At 39.4% G+C, this 20,790-nt stretch overlaps 2 protein-coding genes across 2 annotated transcripts in view; both read right to left on the bottom strand.

Annotated features, from left to right (window-relative positions):
* Window positions 1-1,249: 1,249 nt before the first annotated feature.
* On the bottom strand, window positions 1,250-9,223 carry LOC111330586 (ras-related protein Rap-2c). Its single transcript, XM_022935460.2, has 4 exons — window positions 7,651-9,223; window positions 5,323-5,379; window positions 4,196-4,269; window positions 1,250-2,384 (listed from the first exon to the last, which is right to left on the bottom strand). The coding sequence occupies exons 1-4, from the start codon at window positions 8,111-8,113 to the stop codon at window positions 2,016-2,018; spliced, it is 963 nt and encodes a 320-aa protein (XP_022791195.1). The 5' UTR covers window positions 8,114-9,223; the 3' UTR covers window positions 1,250-2,015.
* Window positions 9,224-9,371: 148 nt separating this feature from the next.
* The window catches only part of LOC111332519 (uncharacterized), a 54,748-nt gene continuing 43,329 nt past the window's right edge, over window positions 9,372-20,790 (bottom strand). The window contains exons 42-49 of the mRNA XM_088728509.1: window positions 20,045-20,326; window positions 19,129-19,425; window positions 18,119-18,442; window positions 17,144-17,431; window positions 15,302-15,616; window positions 14,304-14,520; window positions 12,902-13,129; window positions 9,372-11,123 (exon numbers count right to left, since the gene is read on the bottom strand). Of these exons, the coding sequence (XP_088584635.1) occupies window positions 11,065-11,123; window positions 12,902-13,129; window positions 14,304-14,520; window positions 15,302-15,616; window positions 17,144-17,431; window positions 18,119-18,442; window positions 19,129-19,425; window positions 20,045-20,326 (2,010 nt within the window). The 3' untranslated portion in view covers window positions 9,372-11,064. The remainder of the gene's footprint in view (window positions 11,124-12,901; window positions 13,130-14,303; window positions 14,521-15,301; window positions 15,617-17,143; window positions 17,432-18,118; window positions 18,443-19,128; window positions 19,426-20,044; window positions 20,327-20,790) is intronic.

The following is a 20,790-nucleotide window of genomic DNA, read 5'->3' as shown; positions in this document are numbered from 1 at the left end:
GTCATGGCGGCCGCCACTGAGAATTTGTCCCACACTGTACTGTGTGCATTACGCTCTTCCTTCTGACATTTGATTACGTGAACGCTTTTACAAGGGCCAAAACGATGAAAATGAAGACTACATTTTAATTTATATTTACCTAAAGAAAGATCGTGAGAAAGTCATGAGTGTGAATCCACGACATGACATCTGAACTACTAGCAATTGATCCAGCACAGCAAACACTCCCCGACCTTGGGCAGAACAGACAATATCCAAGATAGATGGCTCGAAATTACCTTTTCCTTGACCCCATAGACGCTACAAAAAGACGCTCACAGTTCTTTTAGTTCGTAAGCTCTTTTCACGGGCAAGGTTGAGTGCAAACATGAATATCAATTTTGGAAATTATTTGTAATTCAAGTCAGTTTTATAACTCAAAAGCCAGAATAATGGACACCAAAGTCTTCGTTAAATTTCGTTCAAATATGAAACGAAATAGGAAGTTCAGCGGAGAGATGCAAACAGTGTTGAAATATCAACACAAACTCATTTTTTCTTCAACAGCATTTTATGTTTATTGTTCAAGCGTAACTCCCCGGTATATCGTTCTTTTTTCTTTTCTTTTTTTTTTTCATCGGCATTTCGAGTTAACAATGTGCCGATGTTTTTCAATCTGCATCAGTGTCGACAATTTCGTTACTATTCAGCCACTTTACGACTGTAAAAAGAGCACATGTATGATTCTTATAGCGGAGCTCGAAGCACGCGCGAAGCTCGCTCGCAGTAAAGCCCCGTACCTATAAAAAGTGGTAGTTATGCGCCGTTCAATTCAAGCTTCAAAATCCCTCTGGGCAGGGCATTTGACTGTTGTTCATGCCCACGGAATGGAGAATTTGAACCTTGCCTGGATGGGTTGGGAAATTTGAACCGGAACTATCAAGTTTTTCTGGCGGAGTTCGCGTGTTTTAATATGAAGTTGTTTAACGGTAAAGAGTTCAATTTCGCGAGCAGACTTCTCAGAAAACAGGTCTACAAAAAAGTCACGATTGCTGATCTTGCCTTTTATAAAAAAAATTGACCATAAAAACTGGCACTTTTGTGGAGCATTTACTTAATTTACTTTACATCAAGCATGCGAACAACTGGCGGCACACATCTTTGCATTAGGTATGTAAAAGGGGAAAACGAGAAGATAACAGGCCTGCGCGTGTGTGTATTACAAAAGGGTTTTGGGAATAGAACCAAAACTAATAGAAGAGATAGGGGATAACGCGTTTGACCCACGTTTAATTCATAAATTAAATGTCTAACAGATCAGAATGGACTAAGTGCGTGAATGAGTGAGTGAGAGAATTCTGAGTCCATACCTTAAAATCATGGTACGACTAACTTTATAAGCCTAATCAAAGATTTTTGGAATGAATTTTCCTCACACAGAGAAAAGAATCATACCATTTTGGTCCTCCATACCTGAATGTATAAAAACGCTATTCTATGTCTATGAGTAACGCTTTAGGATGTCTTCAGGATGGGAGCATAGCGCATTTGGGAAGGCAATAGCTTTGTAGCCAGTTTAAAACAACCGAGACAGTAATTATTCTTCTGCAAAAGCATCCATTTTGGATGGACCTTTGCTTCGCCCTTCCAGCATCTGTACTTTAGGGAACTTTTCAAGACGAAGCATCGAGACTAATTTAGGGACCGGTCTTCATTATTCCTGAGGGGTGGGGGAATTTGGAGGATTTTGGTTGTGTGACAATGAAAGTTAACTGATTCCCCAAGGGAATTTGACTGTAAGTTTTCTACAGTCCCCACTTTATACTCTATAAGCGACGACTGTTTCCCTCCCCTCCCCCAAAATCCTCCGACTTTCCCCCACCCAGGGGATGAATTAAGACTGTTCCTTAGAAAGCAGGCGAATTTACTGAAGGAAAGCAGCACAACATAGTCAAAAGAGCCTCTTTCCTCTCGTCCTAATTTTTTTTACAGCTTGAATTTCCCCCAGAAAATAATGACTCTTCATCGTAGTTTTCTCAGCGCGAGAAGAAGTTCTTGATCGAATTCATCGGTCCATTTGCCTTCTTGTTCAACTGAATCATCCGCAACTGCCTGACGGCGTCGTGGAAAGCAACTTTCACGTTTATATCGTTAGCAGCTGAAGCCTCGTGGAAGAAACATTCGTATTCCGAAGCAAACTCTAAAGCTTCCTGTTTGGACACCGACCGAGAGTGGCTCAGGTCTACTTTGTTTCCAACTAGAACAATGGCAGTTTGTTGACCTCGCTGCTTCTTCAGTTCCCGGATGAGCTTGATAAGTTGCGTGGCGGTTTGAAAAGATCTCGGTTCGTCTATGGAGTAAACGACGATGAAGCCCTCATTTTGGCTCAGATAGACTGGTTCATGCTGAAGTAGAGAAAAAAATGGACTTATAAATAAATACATAACAATCTAAATGAGAACAAAGTTAAAAAAATTAGTTAAATTAGAAATAAAACGCTGAAGTAGATTAAAAAAATGGACTTATGAATAAACAAATAGCAAAATAAACGAGAACAAAGTAAGAAAAATTAGTTAAATTCAAGATAAAACGAGAGAAGATTCATGAAAAGATATTTTTATAAATTTGTTTTGGTAGCTGAGTTGATCTCGTTTACCTTGTAAGTATATGTGATTACTGATAACCATGGTCCGTACAACTTTTAAAAATTTATCGGCCAAAACATAGCCAAACCACTACATGTTTACGTTTTGCAATTTTTAAATTCGAGATGAATTAGGGCTTGTTGTTGTTGTTGTTGCCCCTTAAAACAAAAGCACATGACGGATTACCCCACATTGGACGCCTTGCGCATGAAATTGAGGCACAGATCCAACTTTGCTTCATGTACCACTCACGTTTTATACCGACCATTTTCGCATTTTGGTAGTTACTAGTGGACAAATTTTCCATAGCAAAACCGTTTAATTTATCAGAAAAGCAATAAGGCGCACAGAAGTTGCTAAATTTCAAGGACTTTTCATGACCTACTGACGAAATCAAGTACTTTTCAAGGACTTAACCAAATTCAAGGACTTTTCAAGACGACCGTAAAAATTGAAATTGAAATTGAATTGAATTGAATCTGAATCTTTATTAAGGCATAAGATCAATAATCACATATTCTATGTTACACCATTAAAAGAAACTATATATATATAAATTACAGAGAAAGTCAAGATAAAAATTTTAAGACTAGATTATGTTTAAAAATTAAGCGGTTGACAAATGTGTTTTTGAACCTATCAGTGTTTATTTTAGGATGGTGACTTGTCTCTTTCCTCAGATTGTACTTGGTTGATTTCTTTTTTGGCATTATAGCTCTTAAAGGGTGTATTGTATTATTAAAAACATTCTTGAAGATACGTGTGTCTTGTTGATCTAACAATTCATAGACATTAATGTGGTCGGATGTATACTTGCGCTTATAACATCGATCTAAGAAACATTGGATTGTTGTTAATTCGGAATTTACAGCGCCAAATACGGGCAGCCCGTATAATATATTTGGCAGAACCAGATTTAGAAACAGATGGTCTACTTCGGCCTGATAAAATTCAAAACCTTTTCAAGATTGTACGAACCATGGATAACGATTAAATTGATTCCATTCACGTGTGATGTCTATGAGATCAGCCTGTTTTTACCATTTTTACCTTTTCCTTCCTTTCTTCCCATTTTTTTAACGCGCTGCTGAACACACGAATGCGGCAAAGGGAAACATCTCACTAAAGGATAACGATCTTAATAAATGCCTTTTTAAGATTTTGAGGAAATGTCAAAGCAGGTTTGGTTGTTTAGTCAGTGTCTGAAACTCTTTTCATCAAAAAGAACTTAAATCGAAGTTGAACGCGCAAGCGGATTCCAGAAGTGCAAAGCATTTTGTTTAGTTTTTAAGTCTTCTATTGTTGTGAAACGATTTTAATCAGTACCTGTTAACGTTGTTATTTTTAGTATTTAGAGCTTCTTAAACTTATCGTTTTTTGTTTTTTTGATAATGACGTTATGTTAACGTAGAAACGCCATGCACCAACCTATTTTAGCCCTTTTTAAAATGTATTATAATGGTTTTAGAAGTATTTCATCGCAATTTTTATAGCTACATTTCTTTTGGCAAAGCGAAATGTGATCTTTTGTTTGCTGACATGGATGTAGTGCAGCGTCTATTAAAACTCACCGTGCTTGCGGTGTCAGTGATGTGTAAAATAGCCGGATCCTCATCTATTTCAGCACACATATCGTAGGTCATTTCTGCCACAAACAGAAAACATGCCTTTATGACTTATTTTCAATTTTATCTATGCATCGAAGCTTAACGGCTAGTGAATCGCTAGTTTGGTGACTTTGTTAAGAACATGAACTCTTTCCTATTTCTCCCGTGCTGTTCGATAAACTAAACTCTAAGCGGCTTTTCTGGTCCAAAAACATATATGGAGACTGGGTAGAGGTTTTGACTGTTGCCATGTAACTATCTGGGGCAAGAGAGTATGATAAGGCCTATACCAAAACGAAGCAAGAATCGCTCAAAACTGACGGAAAAATTTCCGCGGAATTGTTATTGGAACCGAAGACAAAAGATTGGAGCTAGGATCTAGACAAGTGACCAACAAAAAATTCTTAGTTCCTATTCGTAAAAACTGAAAACCATACGTCTACAGTAGATTTCAAAACTTAAGATTTAGAGTGCAAAGATTGGAAATTCCGATCAAAAATATGTCCAAAAGAAGGCGTGGGAGAAACCTCCTCGAAGACAAAACGTAACAAACAACAGCGACTACTTTCTTTAAATTTCTCCATAATTGTAGTGTGGTCAGAATATTCCTTCCTCCCAGACTGAAAAACTTTGAAGAAATAGTTTGTCGTCTCCTTTTCTTGGTATTTATTAATCCGCTTAAATGTAATAAGGAAATCCGAGAGTTATTATTAGGACTGAGTTGGTTAATCACCGCTAACAAACAAAATGTGGTGAAATCCCATACGTTTTTAGAAAAGGCAGCTGCAAATCTTAAAATTTTTTTTGCGTCATTGATTCCATGTGATCTACCCAATCAGTCATCAACCTACCCGAAGCGGAAGGATTTACTGAATAGTGATTCATTTTTTGCACCCTGCAGTCAGCGGTTGCCATGACAGTACAGTGCGTAAGTGTTGACTCGCATAAAAGGGATGAGATGGACACGTGTAAGTATACACGACATCAATTTTGAGTGCCCACGCCAACAGCCCATCTGGTTATGCAATCTCAAAACTGTTAACTTTTGTAGCAATGCTATTAAAATAAAGAAAAACAAATATACAACTTACCAAGGGTGGGGTCGTATTCGTGGATAAATCGTCCGGTTGTAAATCGCACTAACAATGCTGCGTACATAAAATGAATTGAACAAGTAGATAAGTAACATGTCATTTCTGCTACTACAACATAGACTGTATTAACAAATATTACAATTATTTTCGAACATCTTTCAACTGAGTGTCGAAAGTAATCTGGGATGGCTTTACCCTTCTCCCATTCAGACTTGTGCAATGATAAAGTTACGATCTGAGCGGGGTTTGGGGATACTTGGATCAAGTTTGCTGGATATGTACCGCCGGCCTCTCAGAAACCCTATCTAATTATACAGCAGTCTATTCTGCGGCCAGTTAATAACCCCATCTCGGTCACTTTTCCAGAAAAAGTGCGTCTCCTGTCTAGTAACTCTATTTAATATGCAACTCCAATGCAGTCAACCCAGTCATGAAAATGTGATCCGTCTAGAAGCACTTCCCCTCCCTCCCCTCCCCTCCCCTCCCCCCTTCTCTTTAGCTGAGCTGAGGTCAGCTATGGTCTAAAACATCCTAAAGGATGAACTATAGAGCCATTCTGTGGCGGCAGCGGTATAAACTTGTATCATATGTTATGCTACAGGACTTCATGAGTGAGTAATTCTTTTTTTTTTCAAAAGGATAGTATTCACATGCTATATCGAGAATCAAAAGAGCTAAACAGACTAAACTAAATACCTAATCTGATTAAGTTCTTTACCCTCCGGACCTGACCCGGCAATGCAATTTAATTGTGACTTTTTATAGCAACACAAAAGCAATTTTATCTGGTTAACCTGTGGTACGATGTGTTATCAAGCATGGGGCCCCATGGCGGAATGGGTTATCAGCTCGACTAAAGCTGTACTGATCTGAAACTCATTACGCACAAAGGAAAATGGAGTATGTAGGCTGTTGGTTTTTATAATCAGATCTTATTCTCATGTAAATTAAATGCACCATGCACAAATTCTTTCCAATCTGGACAATGTTGTACTTGCCAAGTTTAAGGTTCGCTGCGCGGACATGGTCTGTTCAGGAAAAAGTTATTTTAAGGGCACACTATGATTTAATGAATTAGATAACACAGGATTACAAGCATTTCTGATGTAGCTGAATGAATTTTCACTTCTTTACATCTCATGCGTCCTACTGTACTTCGAATTTAGCGGAAAGCTCCTTTTAAACCAAACTAAATTTTGAGTTCACCTTTCTCATTTCAGAGACGTTAAATTAAAGATTCTGTGTCATCTATTTTTTTCTATTTTTAGGCTTAGAAGATGGGATTTATATAGGTTATCCTTAACAATCGGATTGTGCCAACGGATTATGATTTTTTTTCCTGGAGAAGTGAAGAATTCTTAGAGAGATCAAAGCCCCGAAGCACTACTTGTGCAGCTAAGTGGCCGCCAACATTTACTAGTGCGCTTTATTTATGAGGTGCATCAGTGATTACCGCAGTCAGACTGTAATGTCCCTGAAATACTAACTTACAATCATCCACTAAAAAAAGACAAACACAAATACTAAAATGCTTAATCAATTAAAAGACTAAAATATTCTATCACAGTTCCGAAGCTTCAGTCGTGATAACATCAAAGTAACTATGATTTTACTCTCGTTGAGTTACGCACTGATCGTTCAGTGAACTTCGGCGTAAAGGGGCTCCGTATTAATGACTACATTTTCATTATTAAGAAGAGTCGAAAATTGCTGCTTTTAGAATTTCGTGTTGCTTGGTTAACCACTCGTAACGACGTTAAGATATGGAACCAATACCTAAAATGATCAACTTAACCTAAACAAATAAAAATATTAAATAACACTCTCAAAGGTGCCGCGTTATATAAATGTTTTCGAAGAAGAGTTGAAATATAAATTTTTCCTCAACTAAACTCCATTGTTTAACGACAGATAAGAAATTCAACTTTTGTGTTTGCTAACCGTAAGACGTTTTTATCCCCGAAAAAAAATTGCATGAGCTTTGAATAATGACACATAATTGGACTTTAATTTGTTTTCGTAGCTTTTCACAACTGATCACAGGTATTTAAATAATTCGCAAAACCGAAATTATTATTCTATCTTAAATAAACAATACAGGTCGGAGCGAAGCAAAACTAGATTCTGCGAAAGGAATGATCCTTTTTTTTTTCTTTTCAAGAACACCACGAGGCGACAATAAGCCAAGAAAAGGAAGGAACTATTTACTAAAGTCACGCTATTTGGATCAAGTTGGCTCAATTATAGATGACTGGGCTTTTATAAACATTCTTGTATAAGCTATCATTACTCTCTTTCTCAAGTAACATCATGGTATTGACTTACCCGATTTCCCAACACCTCCTTGTCCGAGAAGAACAATGTTATAATCTCTAAACGAAGTGCTTCTCCTATGTAACGTACTCGATGTCGTGTTGCGCGAATTCAGTGACGCGGGTGGCTGGCCCACAAAAGGTTCGCTCTCTCTTCTCCTTGGTCGATATTTCAATGGTTTCTTGCTTAACACTGGTGAGCTTGGCGATCCAGGTGGACTCGGACATCTGGGTGATGCGCTGTCATAGTCACCACTGTAGCGCGCTTCGTTCGTCTTTCTGTCCGGACATGACAGCACTAGTGGTGGAGGGCTGTAACTCCGTTCCGCGAAATCCTTCTTACCCCGTTTAGCCTTGGACAATTTTTGCGTTTCTAAAGGAAGGATGATGCGGTCCGCTCTCGAGACGACCCCTCTTGATTCCTCGAAATGTTGTTGTAATACGACGGCTGGGGCAGAACCTCGTCTTCGAAGCATTCCAAAAGAAAATTTCACCACTGATGAATAGTGGCACTTGAGCGATTGCTCTGATCTGCGAAAATGCGCTGTTCGTTTAAATTTTTGTCTGTTGCCAGTTCAACCATGAACCAGCTGCTAGGTAATTGTCTGCGTAATTGTTTGCGGCGGTTTTCATCGATAATAATTGCGTAAACAAGGACGATATCACTCGCATGCTCCACTACACTTTGTTTGCTGTTGAACCGAGCTTTTCAATTTTCCTGCCGACTTTACAGAGCACGTCAAGAGGTAATTACTAGACATGTAAATCAGTGGACGGCAAAATACCTTTTGTCTACAATAAGAGGTTAGTGACCCTTCAGATTGAGCTTAGCCGCCCTTCATCAATCAGTAAAGTACGCGAAAATTGTTTAAATCCTATTAAACAAATGCAACGTTTTGGAACTGCGGAGCACTGCTTTGTTGCTTTACGACTGGGAACCGTTTCTAAATCACTCCATTTGAAGAACAGATGGAGCAGTGCGCTCACATGAGCGCACCATTGATATTTCACAAAATTGGGTTTGTGGTCGTGTTGATGTGATTTGTGCGATAGATTCGTTACTAATAACTGATTGGAAAAGCCTGTGACTGTTGTACAACTGACAATGCTTAAAATAAGCCGTAGTAAATGAAGAAAAGAAACAAAAACGAGTTTTAATGACTCGTGTTTGCTGTTAGGAAATTTCATCGCTTGGACAGTTTGCGATACAAATCTGTATATGCCTTTGTTCCCAAACGAGAAGAGAATGGCATTGTATTGTACTGAGCAGAACATTAAGGAATTGGAGATAACATGACATGGAAGGGCGTGGACGGTCGCTGGAATCTATCAAAGATAAGAAAGAAAGAAAGAAAGAAAAATGAGAAAGAATTAGTCTCAGGCTGCAAGTAAACACGTGTAGCGTTCCGGTCGTTAGTGGTAAGTACTGGGCAAAGCGCTTGGAGATCCAAAACCATTGCACAGGGATTTATTCTTCTGGGAGTAATTTACTTATAAACTTTGCTCAAAATATCAACTCCTAATCCAGGAAACGGGTCACACAGCTGGTACCGTATCTTAAAAAGATAGAGAGCAGGCTGATACGCCAGCAGTTTTCCTGAGCTAATTTTAAAACAAGGAAATGTAGCGCAGCTAAAAGGGAGAATTTGGGGACTGTGTTGACCCTTAATTCCCTTGAAGGTGATTGATCAGGAAACACTGCTGTATAAATAGATCACATCACCACAAGACCTGTTTTGCAAAATGCTTATTTTAATAACGAAATTTCAACGTTTATGACTTTGTAACGTTTCTGCCAAACTACAAACAAGCAAGGGGTCTTAAAAACTAAACTAGAAAAGTAGCTATAATATTCTTCTAATTTTTTACCTCCACTCTAGGCTTTTTTTCCCTTTTTTGTGAACTGATAAAAGCACAACAATCTGAATTATGTCCTCAGCGTGGACGAATCAGCCAAGAACCGAACATCAGTTTGATCGATGATTATGTACGATTTAAAGCCAAGTTGTATCAAACATATCTCTCTCAGCTATAAGAAGTGCCTCACGTTGTAGTAGTTCTTTCTTTACATTAAGCCACTCTTCTTTAATTGTTTACAAGGTTATAAAGGTTACAACAGAAAATCCCAAAATTTCGCTTCTTTCCTCTTAGAGGAGATTACATCATTACCTCTACCAAGCCAGGGCTTACTAAGATTAAACTACTCAGAAGCGATGTTAACTCTTACTGTTACGTCCTTATTATAGTTGCGTTTAAAAAAACAGTGATATTATCACCTGGTGCCTGAACATAACGAGAGTGCCTTTTGAAAGCACTTCGGAAAACCTACTGTTCTGGTATCTTTAAAACCAAGAGAGGTGTTAGAAACTAAAGTCCAATTCTTGTGCATTAGCTTTGGTCTACAGGGTGACGCAAAAATTGTTATCTACACATTATTTTCTATCTTAGTCGTTTGGTTTACTTAATGATGGTAGTCTCAGATAAAAATAAGGCAGCGTTTTTCTCCTTTGTCATGGAATGAATAGAAAGGTTAAACGATACTTCGAATTTCGCGCGATCCTTGACTTGGTATCAGATCTTGATTGCCAATCAATGGAATGTAACAGAACGCCATATGTGCGCCATGATTATCGCTAAGAACTTTCCTATAGTAGGAAGCACGCAAAACTCCGCATCCCCAAGTTTTTAAAACTCTGGGTTACAACGCTACAATTCCTTGAGAAAGGTTTGGGGACCAGTTAGTTATCGCCTTGCGGGGAGGGACATCACATCGTTTTTAGGGGAGAGGTAGAGGAGATCAGTCGTCAGTAAGAGATAAAAGAGAGAGAACAAAACATTAACTGTCAATGAGGGGGAGGGGGTGGGGTGTCAGTAGAATACTTAAAAGCCCTAGAGGGGGATCAGATATATTTTAGTGATACAACAAAACCCGCCAGCTCCCACTTCCAAGGGGATAAATAATGGCTGGTCCATAAGCATCCACTGCCAGATGAATATGAAATTACGAATGCTGCGGTGCCGTTTTACGTCTTACAAAGAGTTACAAAATAGATTATGACACTACCACGAACGTCTAGCGAAGGTTTCAGTCTTACTGTTCCCACTCGACTCCGGTTTTGGATTAATTGGATGATGGGCATTTTTTAGTTGCATCTCATTGAAGATAATCCAAGTATGAAAAGCAACCCATTCATGTCTACCTTCATACGAACGACTGATCACAAGTGGCACGCACTAATTGTGACACAAAGAGTTTATGCTCTGTGTCGTTCAGACGAGCTCGGATTCCCGGGCTAAAAAAATAAGAACATCACCAAATCAGCTGTTGCCAAGTATGAAGTTTGACCTACAGAGTGGAAACAGCAAGTTTAAGGTCTCTATAAAGCTATGCACAAATGGGAACAATCCAGGTCAGCTAACAGACGGTCTAAGCTGTCACCAATGGTTCGTCGTCGGAGAATCCTTGAATAAGGGGTGCGTCTTCGCCTAGAAAAAAAAAAAAAATAATAATATAGAATCAGAACGTAGTCTGTAAAGAGCAAACAAGACAGAACAGCCGATCCCTAGTCACCGGGCTAGTGATTTCTAAAATTTACTAGCCCGAAACACCACTGGTAGCCCGGATCAATTTCCCTCGAGGTCTACTTCAACGCCAAACACGCAAACCTTCCTCTAACAGTGGCCGAGTGGTTAGAGTATCAGACTCGTAATCCGCCGCTCCCGGGTTCGAGTCCCACCCTGACCACTGGATTTGTTTCACGGTAGCCCCGAGTTCAGATCCTTGGCCACGCTTGTAAATAGCCAACTGGTTTGCCTCCGGCCGGTTGGGTTTCTTAATGATGTTCTTAATGATGTTATGTTCAATTTAGACCATTTGTTTCATTTGTTTGCAAGGACCACAATGGAAACTACTGGTTCACCAGTAATTGTGTAATCCTATAAAAAGACTTTTTTTTTTTAATTTATTTATTTTTTTAACAGCTCAGCTGTTGGAGCTTACCCCAGTGTCGGTTGCATGAAGCGACAAAGAGTACTGCTACTCTGCCCTGGATGGGATACCAGACCATCTCAGGTTACCCTTCACCCCTTCCCCCCCCCCCTCCGGCCAACATTTCGTCAGGCTTCCCTAAAAGCTCGCCGGTAACCACTTATATCCCTAGGGAAGAGAGGCACTGTAAGAGCAAAGTGTCTTGCCCATAAAAAAAAAAGACCGCAACTACCCATCCGGGAGTCCAACCCGCTAAACAGATGGCCATAACTTCTGGGCGTCTTCACCAATCTCTAATCATGGATGATATCTAAAAGTTAGCGCCCCCAGAGAGTCCAGAAAAAAAAAGTGGGCAACTTCCTCGATCTCACGACAAAAACAGTCTTCACACCCTAACAACTGAAAGCATATTCTCCACTTCTCTTTACATTTCCTTTGGTACTAAAAAGGAGACCTTGTTTAACAACCAAAGCTTCTTAGGAGGAGATAATTTCCTTTATTATCCAACTGTGCTTCGTAGAGTATAAATGACGCGCGTGACGAGTACAAAATTCACGCGATATTTGTATTCCAGATATATCCGCGAAATTCGCCCGCACTGAAATAACAATTTGGCGTATTGGATTATAAAATAACTTATTACACGTTTATTTATGTACTATCGCTGAGTATATTTACTCTTTGTTTGTACTTTGACTCGCCCTACGGGCTCGTCAAAATGCGGTACAACTCGTAAAAATACTCAGCGATACTGCAGTGTTCGACACCTGGCTGCTTGCATTTCTAGCCACCGGGCTAAAGATTTCTAAAATTTACCAGCCCGAAACACAACTGGTGGCCCGGATCAATTTCCCTCGAGGTCTACTTCAACACTAAACACGCAAACCTTCCTCTAAACTCATTGGCAAGGTTTTTTAAAAATGATAAAAAATGGTGTTTTTCTTTCATTGTGATAACATGATGTGCTATTTAAGGAAAAAGCTGAGTAAACTTCTTTCAATTTCAGTTTCTACTAGCCAGCGAGCTATTTGACATGGTTTTTTTACTAGCCCGACCAAATTTTTACTAGCCTTGGGCTACCGGGCTAGCGGAGATGTCGAACCCTACACAACAAAACGTCTGTCGTTAAATGACTCGACAGTATTACTCTAAGAAGAAAGTAAATGCTGCTCACTAGTAGAGTTTAAAGAGTTAAGCTCTCGCAGAGTCATGTCATCAGTTAGTCTCGCGTTTCATTTCAATATTTCAATACACCAAAGTATCCTTCGTTCAGTACCTGAATGAAATGTGACTCCGCCCTCATCATCATCATCATCATCTATAATTTTCCTTGTCATCAGAGCGAACATTGAGCGCTCCAGACGACGCGACTTATGAATGAAGTAGATCATGATCACGACAAGGATCAGTCCAATCACAGCTACAGGTACCGCCCATATCACCGGATTCAAACCTTTGTTAACAGTTTGTTTTCTAGCAGATGAAGTGGGCGGTTGGTTGGGAACTGGCAAAAAAAGAAATCAAATTCGGTGTCAATGGTGAATCTAACCCAATAAAGCTGTAGAGATAGAAGATGATAAATGCATTGTGAAACCGCATTCACTTGAATTAAAGGAAACTGTGAATAAGTCGTGGATACATTGCGTTTGAATGAGTTTTGAAGATAATTAAATTCCAATGGGTACCTCCCGGATACAGTTGAAACTACTTGGTATTACTTTGAACTGCTGGGGTGATGTTGGGTGAATGGTCAGAATTCACATTTTAGCTATCGGTAAGTACAAAATACAGACTGCAAACCGGGTGCGAAATGCAGACTAGGTACAAAATGAAGACTGCAGAGTGCAGTTTGGGTAAAGAATTGGTCTGCCGTCGACATATCGATTTGTTTACATCTGAGCGAGTGACACATTTGTATATTCTGCCCCATTCTAATAGTCGTTTGTACGCTTCGCGTACCCGACTAAAAACCTCCACAACGCTTAAAGCAAAGCCGCAAAAGATATAGGCTTTTAAAATTCCTTGACTTTCCCTTACAAAAAAGATCTCCATCGACACAAATGGAGAAAACAACAGCGAGTGTAACGCTCCATTTGCAGGCACGCCTTTCAAACATTGGTACATTTTCCACAAATCAAAACCGGATGTTTGTATTGCAACAATCAAAGAAAACTCAAGACAAGAACAATTCTGTTTTGTATAAACTAACTACGATTGTATAATATCATCCCTTGTTTGCTAGAAAAGGTATTGATATTATAAGGATAAGTTACAAACGTATCCTAACGGGGAGCTAGAGAGTTAAATTTGAACGTTTCTATTGCGAAGAAATGGCGGAATTTCAAATTTCCCAGGTGATTTATAACACTTACAGAACTTAAGTTGATAACTGAAAGGGTATACAAACGTGTGCGACGTATTTCGAATCTGGTAAAAAAGAAATTTTTGTTTTGTTTTGTTTTTTTTTTTGGGGGGGGGGGGGAGAGGGGAGGGAGTTTGTCGAAAGCAGTTAAGTACATTGAATCATGTATGCAAAGGACAATTGTAACCTCCCAAATGAATTTCAGACGATCCTACTTGGTTGAAAACAAGGAAGTAAACAAGATAGTTGATTTCAGAGCCTGATTAAAATTAAGGCATAGTGACGATGTAACAAAACGAAAGGAAGCAATACTCACCCAAAACACTGGCGAAGCGAGCAATCACTCTAGCTCTTTCACCAAAGCCACAGGGAACAGTGACACGAATTTCGAAAAAATATTCCTTTCCAGCTTGCAATTCATTGCGCTCAGTAACACACAAAGTAAATTCCTGAGTCTCCTTTGACGTATTCGTGAAATATAAGATATTTTTTGGGGAATCTATCGTCCTCACCACAATTTCATAGCCATTCCACTGAAACACAGGATATCAAGATAAGCATGTCAAACTTTGGGTGACATTCAGGGGATAATAACCCAATACACTTTCGCTCATCCTACAGGCCATTCCATTGTTCCTGAAAAAAAGAGGCCGCTAAAAGCCAGATCCCCGATCGCGAAATTCGGAAACTACCTTCTGAAGGAGGTCTAAACCTTGATGAAGAAAGAAAACGAACTTTAACGGAGAAAGGGCGAACGGGATAGACGAACTTAGATTGTGAAAACCAACGAGATATTTCAAGGCTACCAAAGTCTCTGCTTTTCGGCGAATTCCGTCGCACGAGTCTATGATTTGCGAGAAACAGAAAGATAATAATGGCGCGTCGGCTGAAGATCAGGGAAAGACGCGCACGAACTGCCCAACATATCCCTGATTATTTTTACTCGCGCGACGGACTTCGCAAAAAGTAAAGAGTAGTGTTAGTCTAACTTCGTTCGAAGTTTTCAGTTGTTTTTAACCGAATAACTCAAAATTAATGATTACGCGACTAGTCCTACAATATCTAAGTTCCTACAGAAACTGGTACGATTTTCGAAGCGAATATGTATACAGGCGGTTGCCAACGTACTATTTGTCGTTGCTTAACGGGGTTTTTAAGCCACAAATGTTCACCGTTAGAAAGACAACACCTTACATTTACCGAATTCAAATGGATAACGAGTCGAGAAGCACCATTACTGGCAAAGAAAACCAACAAATCAAAACGTATTGTAAATATCAAGAGGGGAAATTACTTGGGGCGGTTTCACGATACCTCTGCGCTAGAAGGCTCCTTTTCCTGAGGGGGGCCCCACCTAATTACAGAACATTCCTTCTCGTCACCGAGAATATCATCAGGTTTGAATGGTTTAGGCTTGACTGTAAAGTTTGTTACTTTTCCAACAGGTGCTGGAAGGCTCAGCGTTTGAGTGCTCTCCTGGGTTCGCTTACTGTCCTTGGTAACTCCTCTAACGGTGAACTTGTACGAGTTTCCACAGGGGAGGATTTGGGTGAAGTTGGTCTCTTCCCTCACTACTGGGTCTGTTTTAAATGATGCGCAATCCGGACATTCAATGACCACGATGTAAGACTAAAAGTAAAAGAAATAGGGCAACAACTGTTAATTGTCGCCTAAACAGGTCAGGGATTTTGAGGGGGATCACATAGCTTTCAGAGGGAATGGAGTGGGGATCAGTCATCGTTGACAGAGTACAAAAGGGGGAGTTTAGAAAACTGACAGCCAATTAACTGGATTTATGAGAATAAAACAAAGCCTTCGTGGGGGGAAGGGATCAGGCAAATTGTATCGTGACAACCTACCCCCTCGTCAATGCTGGCTGACTAATAGGTCCTTCTGATATCCTTACTGTGGATAATCTAAACCGTTAAGTTCGCCTATTACCGAAGTATCAAACTAAAACTGAGATCAGAAATACATAATAGCTCCCTGTCACTTCTTTACTCCATTTTCTAAATAAGCTACAATTCCCAGAGTTGAAGAAGACAAAAAAAAAAAAAAACGGAAATGTGTATTTGGTAAGTGCTTATAAGTTCGCCTATTACCGAGGTAATAAACTGAAACTAATCTCGGAAATAAATAATGGCTGCCCATTATTTCTTTTCTCCATTTTCTAAATGAGCTACAATTCCCAGAGTTGAATAAGAAAAAAAATAACGAAAATCTGTATTTGGTAAGTGCTTATAAACGAAATGGCCCGGATTTTGAAATTATTGTGAATATTCAGGACGTTGTTTCTCCTAAACGTGATGGGTATTTAAGTAAAGCTTTTTTCGATTACTTCAGGATTACGTCAAGAGCACGATAACGACCTCGTTCTCCAACGAAGTCACAATAAGCTACTGTGGAAACCTGTTTTATCCTTGGTTTAACCCTTTCATTTCCAAGTTCGTAAAAGATTATCTCCCTGCTCTGTTTAACCTACATTTTTTGACTTCAGTTATGAGAATAAGGTGTTAAAGCAAAAATCATCGCTTTGTTGATACAGTCAAATATATATTAAGCGGGAAATGGCTGGATGACCGCTAAATACAAGTTGACCGCTCAAAACAGGTTCCACAGAAAAGGGTACAATAGAGAAACGATTAAAAAAACGTCCTTTTATGCCGTAATTGACTACTTCATGTACAAAATTTAGCTCAATATTACTACCAACCTTGATTTCGGAAATAAACATGGACTACATTTTACGACAAAGATTATACTTAGTTTTAATTTAGTGGTTGTGCTTTACGTAACCGTTAAACACAGTTCGTTGGGATCCAGTAAGTGACCACTAAATAGGAGTGAAAATTACAGTAATCACGGGATAAAAAATTCAGCACTTTGACGAGGTGCCGCTTTATAAAGGTTGGACTGTATCATTCTTTCATTTCATCACTTTTCTGTGATTTTGTAAGGAGAAATTTGGTCCTTCTTTGCAGTTAAGGGTTAAATATGCTAATCAGTTCTTGGGAACATCGGAGGCAAAGACAAAAAGAATTTTGAAAAGGTGTTTGATAAAATTCATAGCTTGTTTCCTATAATCTTATCACTTGGTTTTGGGTAAAGGGGCTCCTTACAATAGTAGCCGCTCTGCAACATCTTTTTAATACAAACCTTAATGGACGAGTGGGCTGGGGCTTTCCACGACAAATGCACACGGTCCTTCTCCTTTGGATCAATTACAGCTTTCAGACTTGTCACAGGTCCTAATTTAGACTTAATAAGAACCGTGGTCTGGGCTTGAGTTCCAAATCCATAAGCTGCGTGGGCTTTGTTCCAAAGTGTGTATCGTTGACCTCTATCCACATCTATGATGATTGAGGTTTGATTAATAGATCTGATTGATCTGTAGATGTCATGTCCCCCAAGACAATCGTCACACCTGTATTTGAAGTCGTAGTGCTACCAAAAACAAAATTAAATAACACAAAAACACAATTAAATAACTTAAGGTGCCTTGTAACTAACATTATAACACAACCAAGTAAAGCGCGCGCTTTGATTGATGAATTCAGTGTACACCATTTGCCATGGGTGTACGCTGCTGATGTCAGGAAATGCAAAGACTGGTTTCCGTGCGCTTGTTTGTTCTAGTCGCGTAAGATTTTAGAGCTGAGTAAAAGGGACCTCGTTTGCTACAATGTATCAATGTTACGTTATAAAACAAACGGCAAACACCACAGCGTACACTATTGAGTTATGGATGCACTTAAGAGGTTTGCTAAGCACTCGAGAAGCCATCACCTCACACGACTGTTACGCTTCCTTAATGCTTAGCAACCTCCAAAGAGCATCCATACCTCAACAGCGTACGCTGTGGTCTTACCATTTGTTACACTGATTGTTTGAAAGTCTTGGGCCATTATCTTGGATGAGCCCATAAAGGCTACATGTACTAAATTATTAGAACATTAGAACAGCTTTCAGCGAGTGTTTAAGAAAACAAATTAACCTAATCAAAACAGCCAATCGCACGACGGTTTTCGTCCTCATTTGCCAACGGGAACTCTGAAGTTAAAATGGCAAACTGCTCTAAGCGCATGCACTAAGAAATCGAAAAGCGCTTAAATTCAGTTTGTTGTCACTTACATAAAATTTAGATATATCGAAGCCTGTGGGTTGGGACCAGTGACACTTGAGACGAGTACCATTTGACAAGTATTCAGCCCAACAGGTAAAATTGCCAATGGATGCATTGAAATCAGGCATATTGACAACAAAACGATAGGACTTTCCTCTGCCTCGTGAAGGGATGGTTGGCGTGATTTTAAACATGAAAGTAACTCCATAAGATGTCATATTCAGGAGTGCGGAGGTTGCATTTACAACAATGCTGTTCCATCTATACCGATTGTACCAAAAACAGTACCCACTTCCTGTTCCTGATAAGCAGCGCCATTCTACTTCATATTGCTATCGGACAAAACAGAAAGATGAAGGTGTAAGATTGAGCTGCGTTTTCTGAATAGTTCTGACTTTTGTTAACCCTTTACACCATGACATAAGTACGGATATTCTCCATGATCTTCTCTATACATTTTCTAAGGTAGCGACTTGGAGAACTTGTTTAACGATCGAGTGTCTTTAGCTGTGATCATTTCCTTTATTTTCATGACCTTGATGTTTGACTCCGAGGTGATATTGTAAAGGGAAATTCTGTGCTTTCCTCGCTTAAGGGTCACAGGGTTAAGAAGCTGACATAAGCACAGACCTAACAACACAGAGGTACTTGGGTGTTGATTCGAAAAACCTCTCAATAAGACGTTGCGAAACGGAAAAAAAGGAAAAACTCACGAATGATACTGATCATGATCACAATCATGTCGGAGACTGGAGCCGAGTATAGCTAAGATTTTTGATTGACAGATTAAAACGTGTGAGTGCAATCATGCGTATCTCTTTTCATCGCGAGTTTCTATAGAAGTGCGGGAATAAATCGGTTGTGTTTTAAAACACTTGTGAGTAGTAACCTGTTCGGGAAACTACTGGAGGCATTCCCGGCAACCATAATCTCAAGAATGATAACCATAACGATAAATATAATCCAAAACCAAAAGACGCAAAGGCAAAAAAAAAAGAAGAACAAAGCGTGCACTCACGGTGTTGTCTACATAACTATGGGACCTCCACCAGTGCAAAGAAACTTCTAATCCATAGTTGCCTCCCGTCGCCCGCCCATAACCATACGACACTGCCAGAGCAAGAGGCGGCACTATGACTTGAATGCTGGACTCTCTCCCTACTCCATAAGCTGTGTAAGCTTGAACATAAAAGTTGTACGTATAGCCAGAAAGCACCTGCATCGTGAAGTGAGTTGCATTGCCCGTGGAATTAATAGTGTTACGTTCCCAGCAATAGTAGTACTGCTCTTCTTGACACCAGCTAATTTGATAGATCTGAAAAACACAGACAGGGCAGTTCCCAATAAGAACTGTAATTCGGTCCTCACCTTGTGAACTTTCCGCTTCTAACAAGATAAGAGTAACCTCCTGTTGAGGCTTCAAAGACACCTGTGCTGAGCGGACTTTGTAATGGCAGGACAACAGCCATCATTCCAAATTTTCCCAACGATATTAACCTTAATAATGAACATGTATTCAACGGACACCTCTGAAAAACAGAGACAGGCACCACAACTGCGTCTTTTCGTGATAAAAATCTTGTATAACGTGGACACTACGAGAGGTTCAAGTATGGATCGGTTATATTTTGAGAAAAATTACAGACCAAAACGGCTGAAAAGTAGTTATCATTGTGCAATTTACGAGAACATGTACTACACAAAACCCTGTCATAAAATCTCCAGTCAGATATTTGTAAAGTATATTACAATAATAGAGTGTACCATTCTTTTTAGTTTAGTATCATTTATTGCTACTATTATCATCATCCTCATTATCATCATTATCATCGACATAATCATTTTCATTGCCAAAATCACCACCATGGAATTAGTAATTTAGCGAACATATATATGGAGAGTGACCTTTATATCGGGTTTTTAACGACCCTTACCTGAACATCTCCCTTTTCCACGTCAGTTGGCATATCCCAATGAAGCGTCAAATTGTTTTCTGAGAGTGACTGACTCAAACTGCCAACTGCACCAAAGTTATCGGTTATTGTGGCCGTCACAGTCGAGGCCTCCCCAGAACCAAATTTAGTCGTCATTGCTTTTACAGAGAAATTGTATGTTCTGGAGTGTTCCAAATTCTTAAATGTGTATTTAGTTTTAGAAACCAGTATTGAATCATGCTTCTTAAAACACGAAGAGCATGTCCAGTTCACCTGGTAATGCTGTACAAAACAAAACAAACGAAACAAAAACCTCAATAAACAAGAAATATATCGTCATTAAGGATGAGGAAGATGGAAAAAATAGCTCCTATAGTGGGCCTACGCGATGAGTTCCTAATCTTCCCTCTAAGTAAAGCAGATGGATGGCGTGTGGTAAGTTGGCTGCTGTGGCTAATAAAACAAAACTGTCCACAACGACGACTAAAAAAATTCACTTTAAGGAAAAATACTCCCCATTCCGAAGAAAGAAAACACGGCCAAAATAAGAAGAAATCATAATTTCAATACAGCCAGACTAATGTCATCGCAGGGTAACATCAGTTGATTTTTTTCCTTATCACATCATTTTTGAATCACTTGTGATCCTTGCATTCTGATTGGCTCTCACCAGTGCGATTTGTGAATAAATTGCACCATTTTATGCTCTAACTTGCATATTTTTACTAGCTAATGAGACAGCTTTA

Source organism: Stylophora pistillata, chromosome 7 (genome assembly GCF_964205215.1).
Source record: "Stylophora pistillata chromosome 7, jaStyPist1.2, whole genome shotgun sequence".
Lineage (NCBI taxonomy): Eukaryota > Metazoa > Cnidaria > Anthozoa > Scleractinia > Pocilloporidae > Stylophora > Stylophora pistillata.
This window is presented reverse-complemented; position numbering and strand designations above follow the sequence as displayed.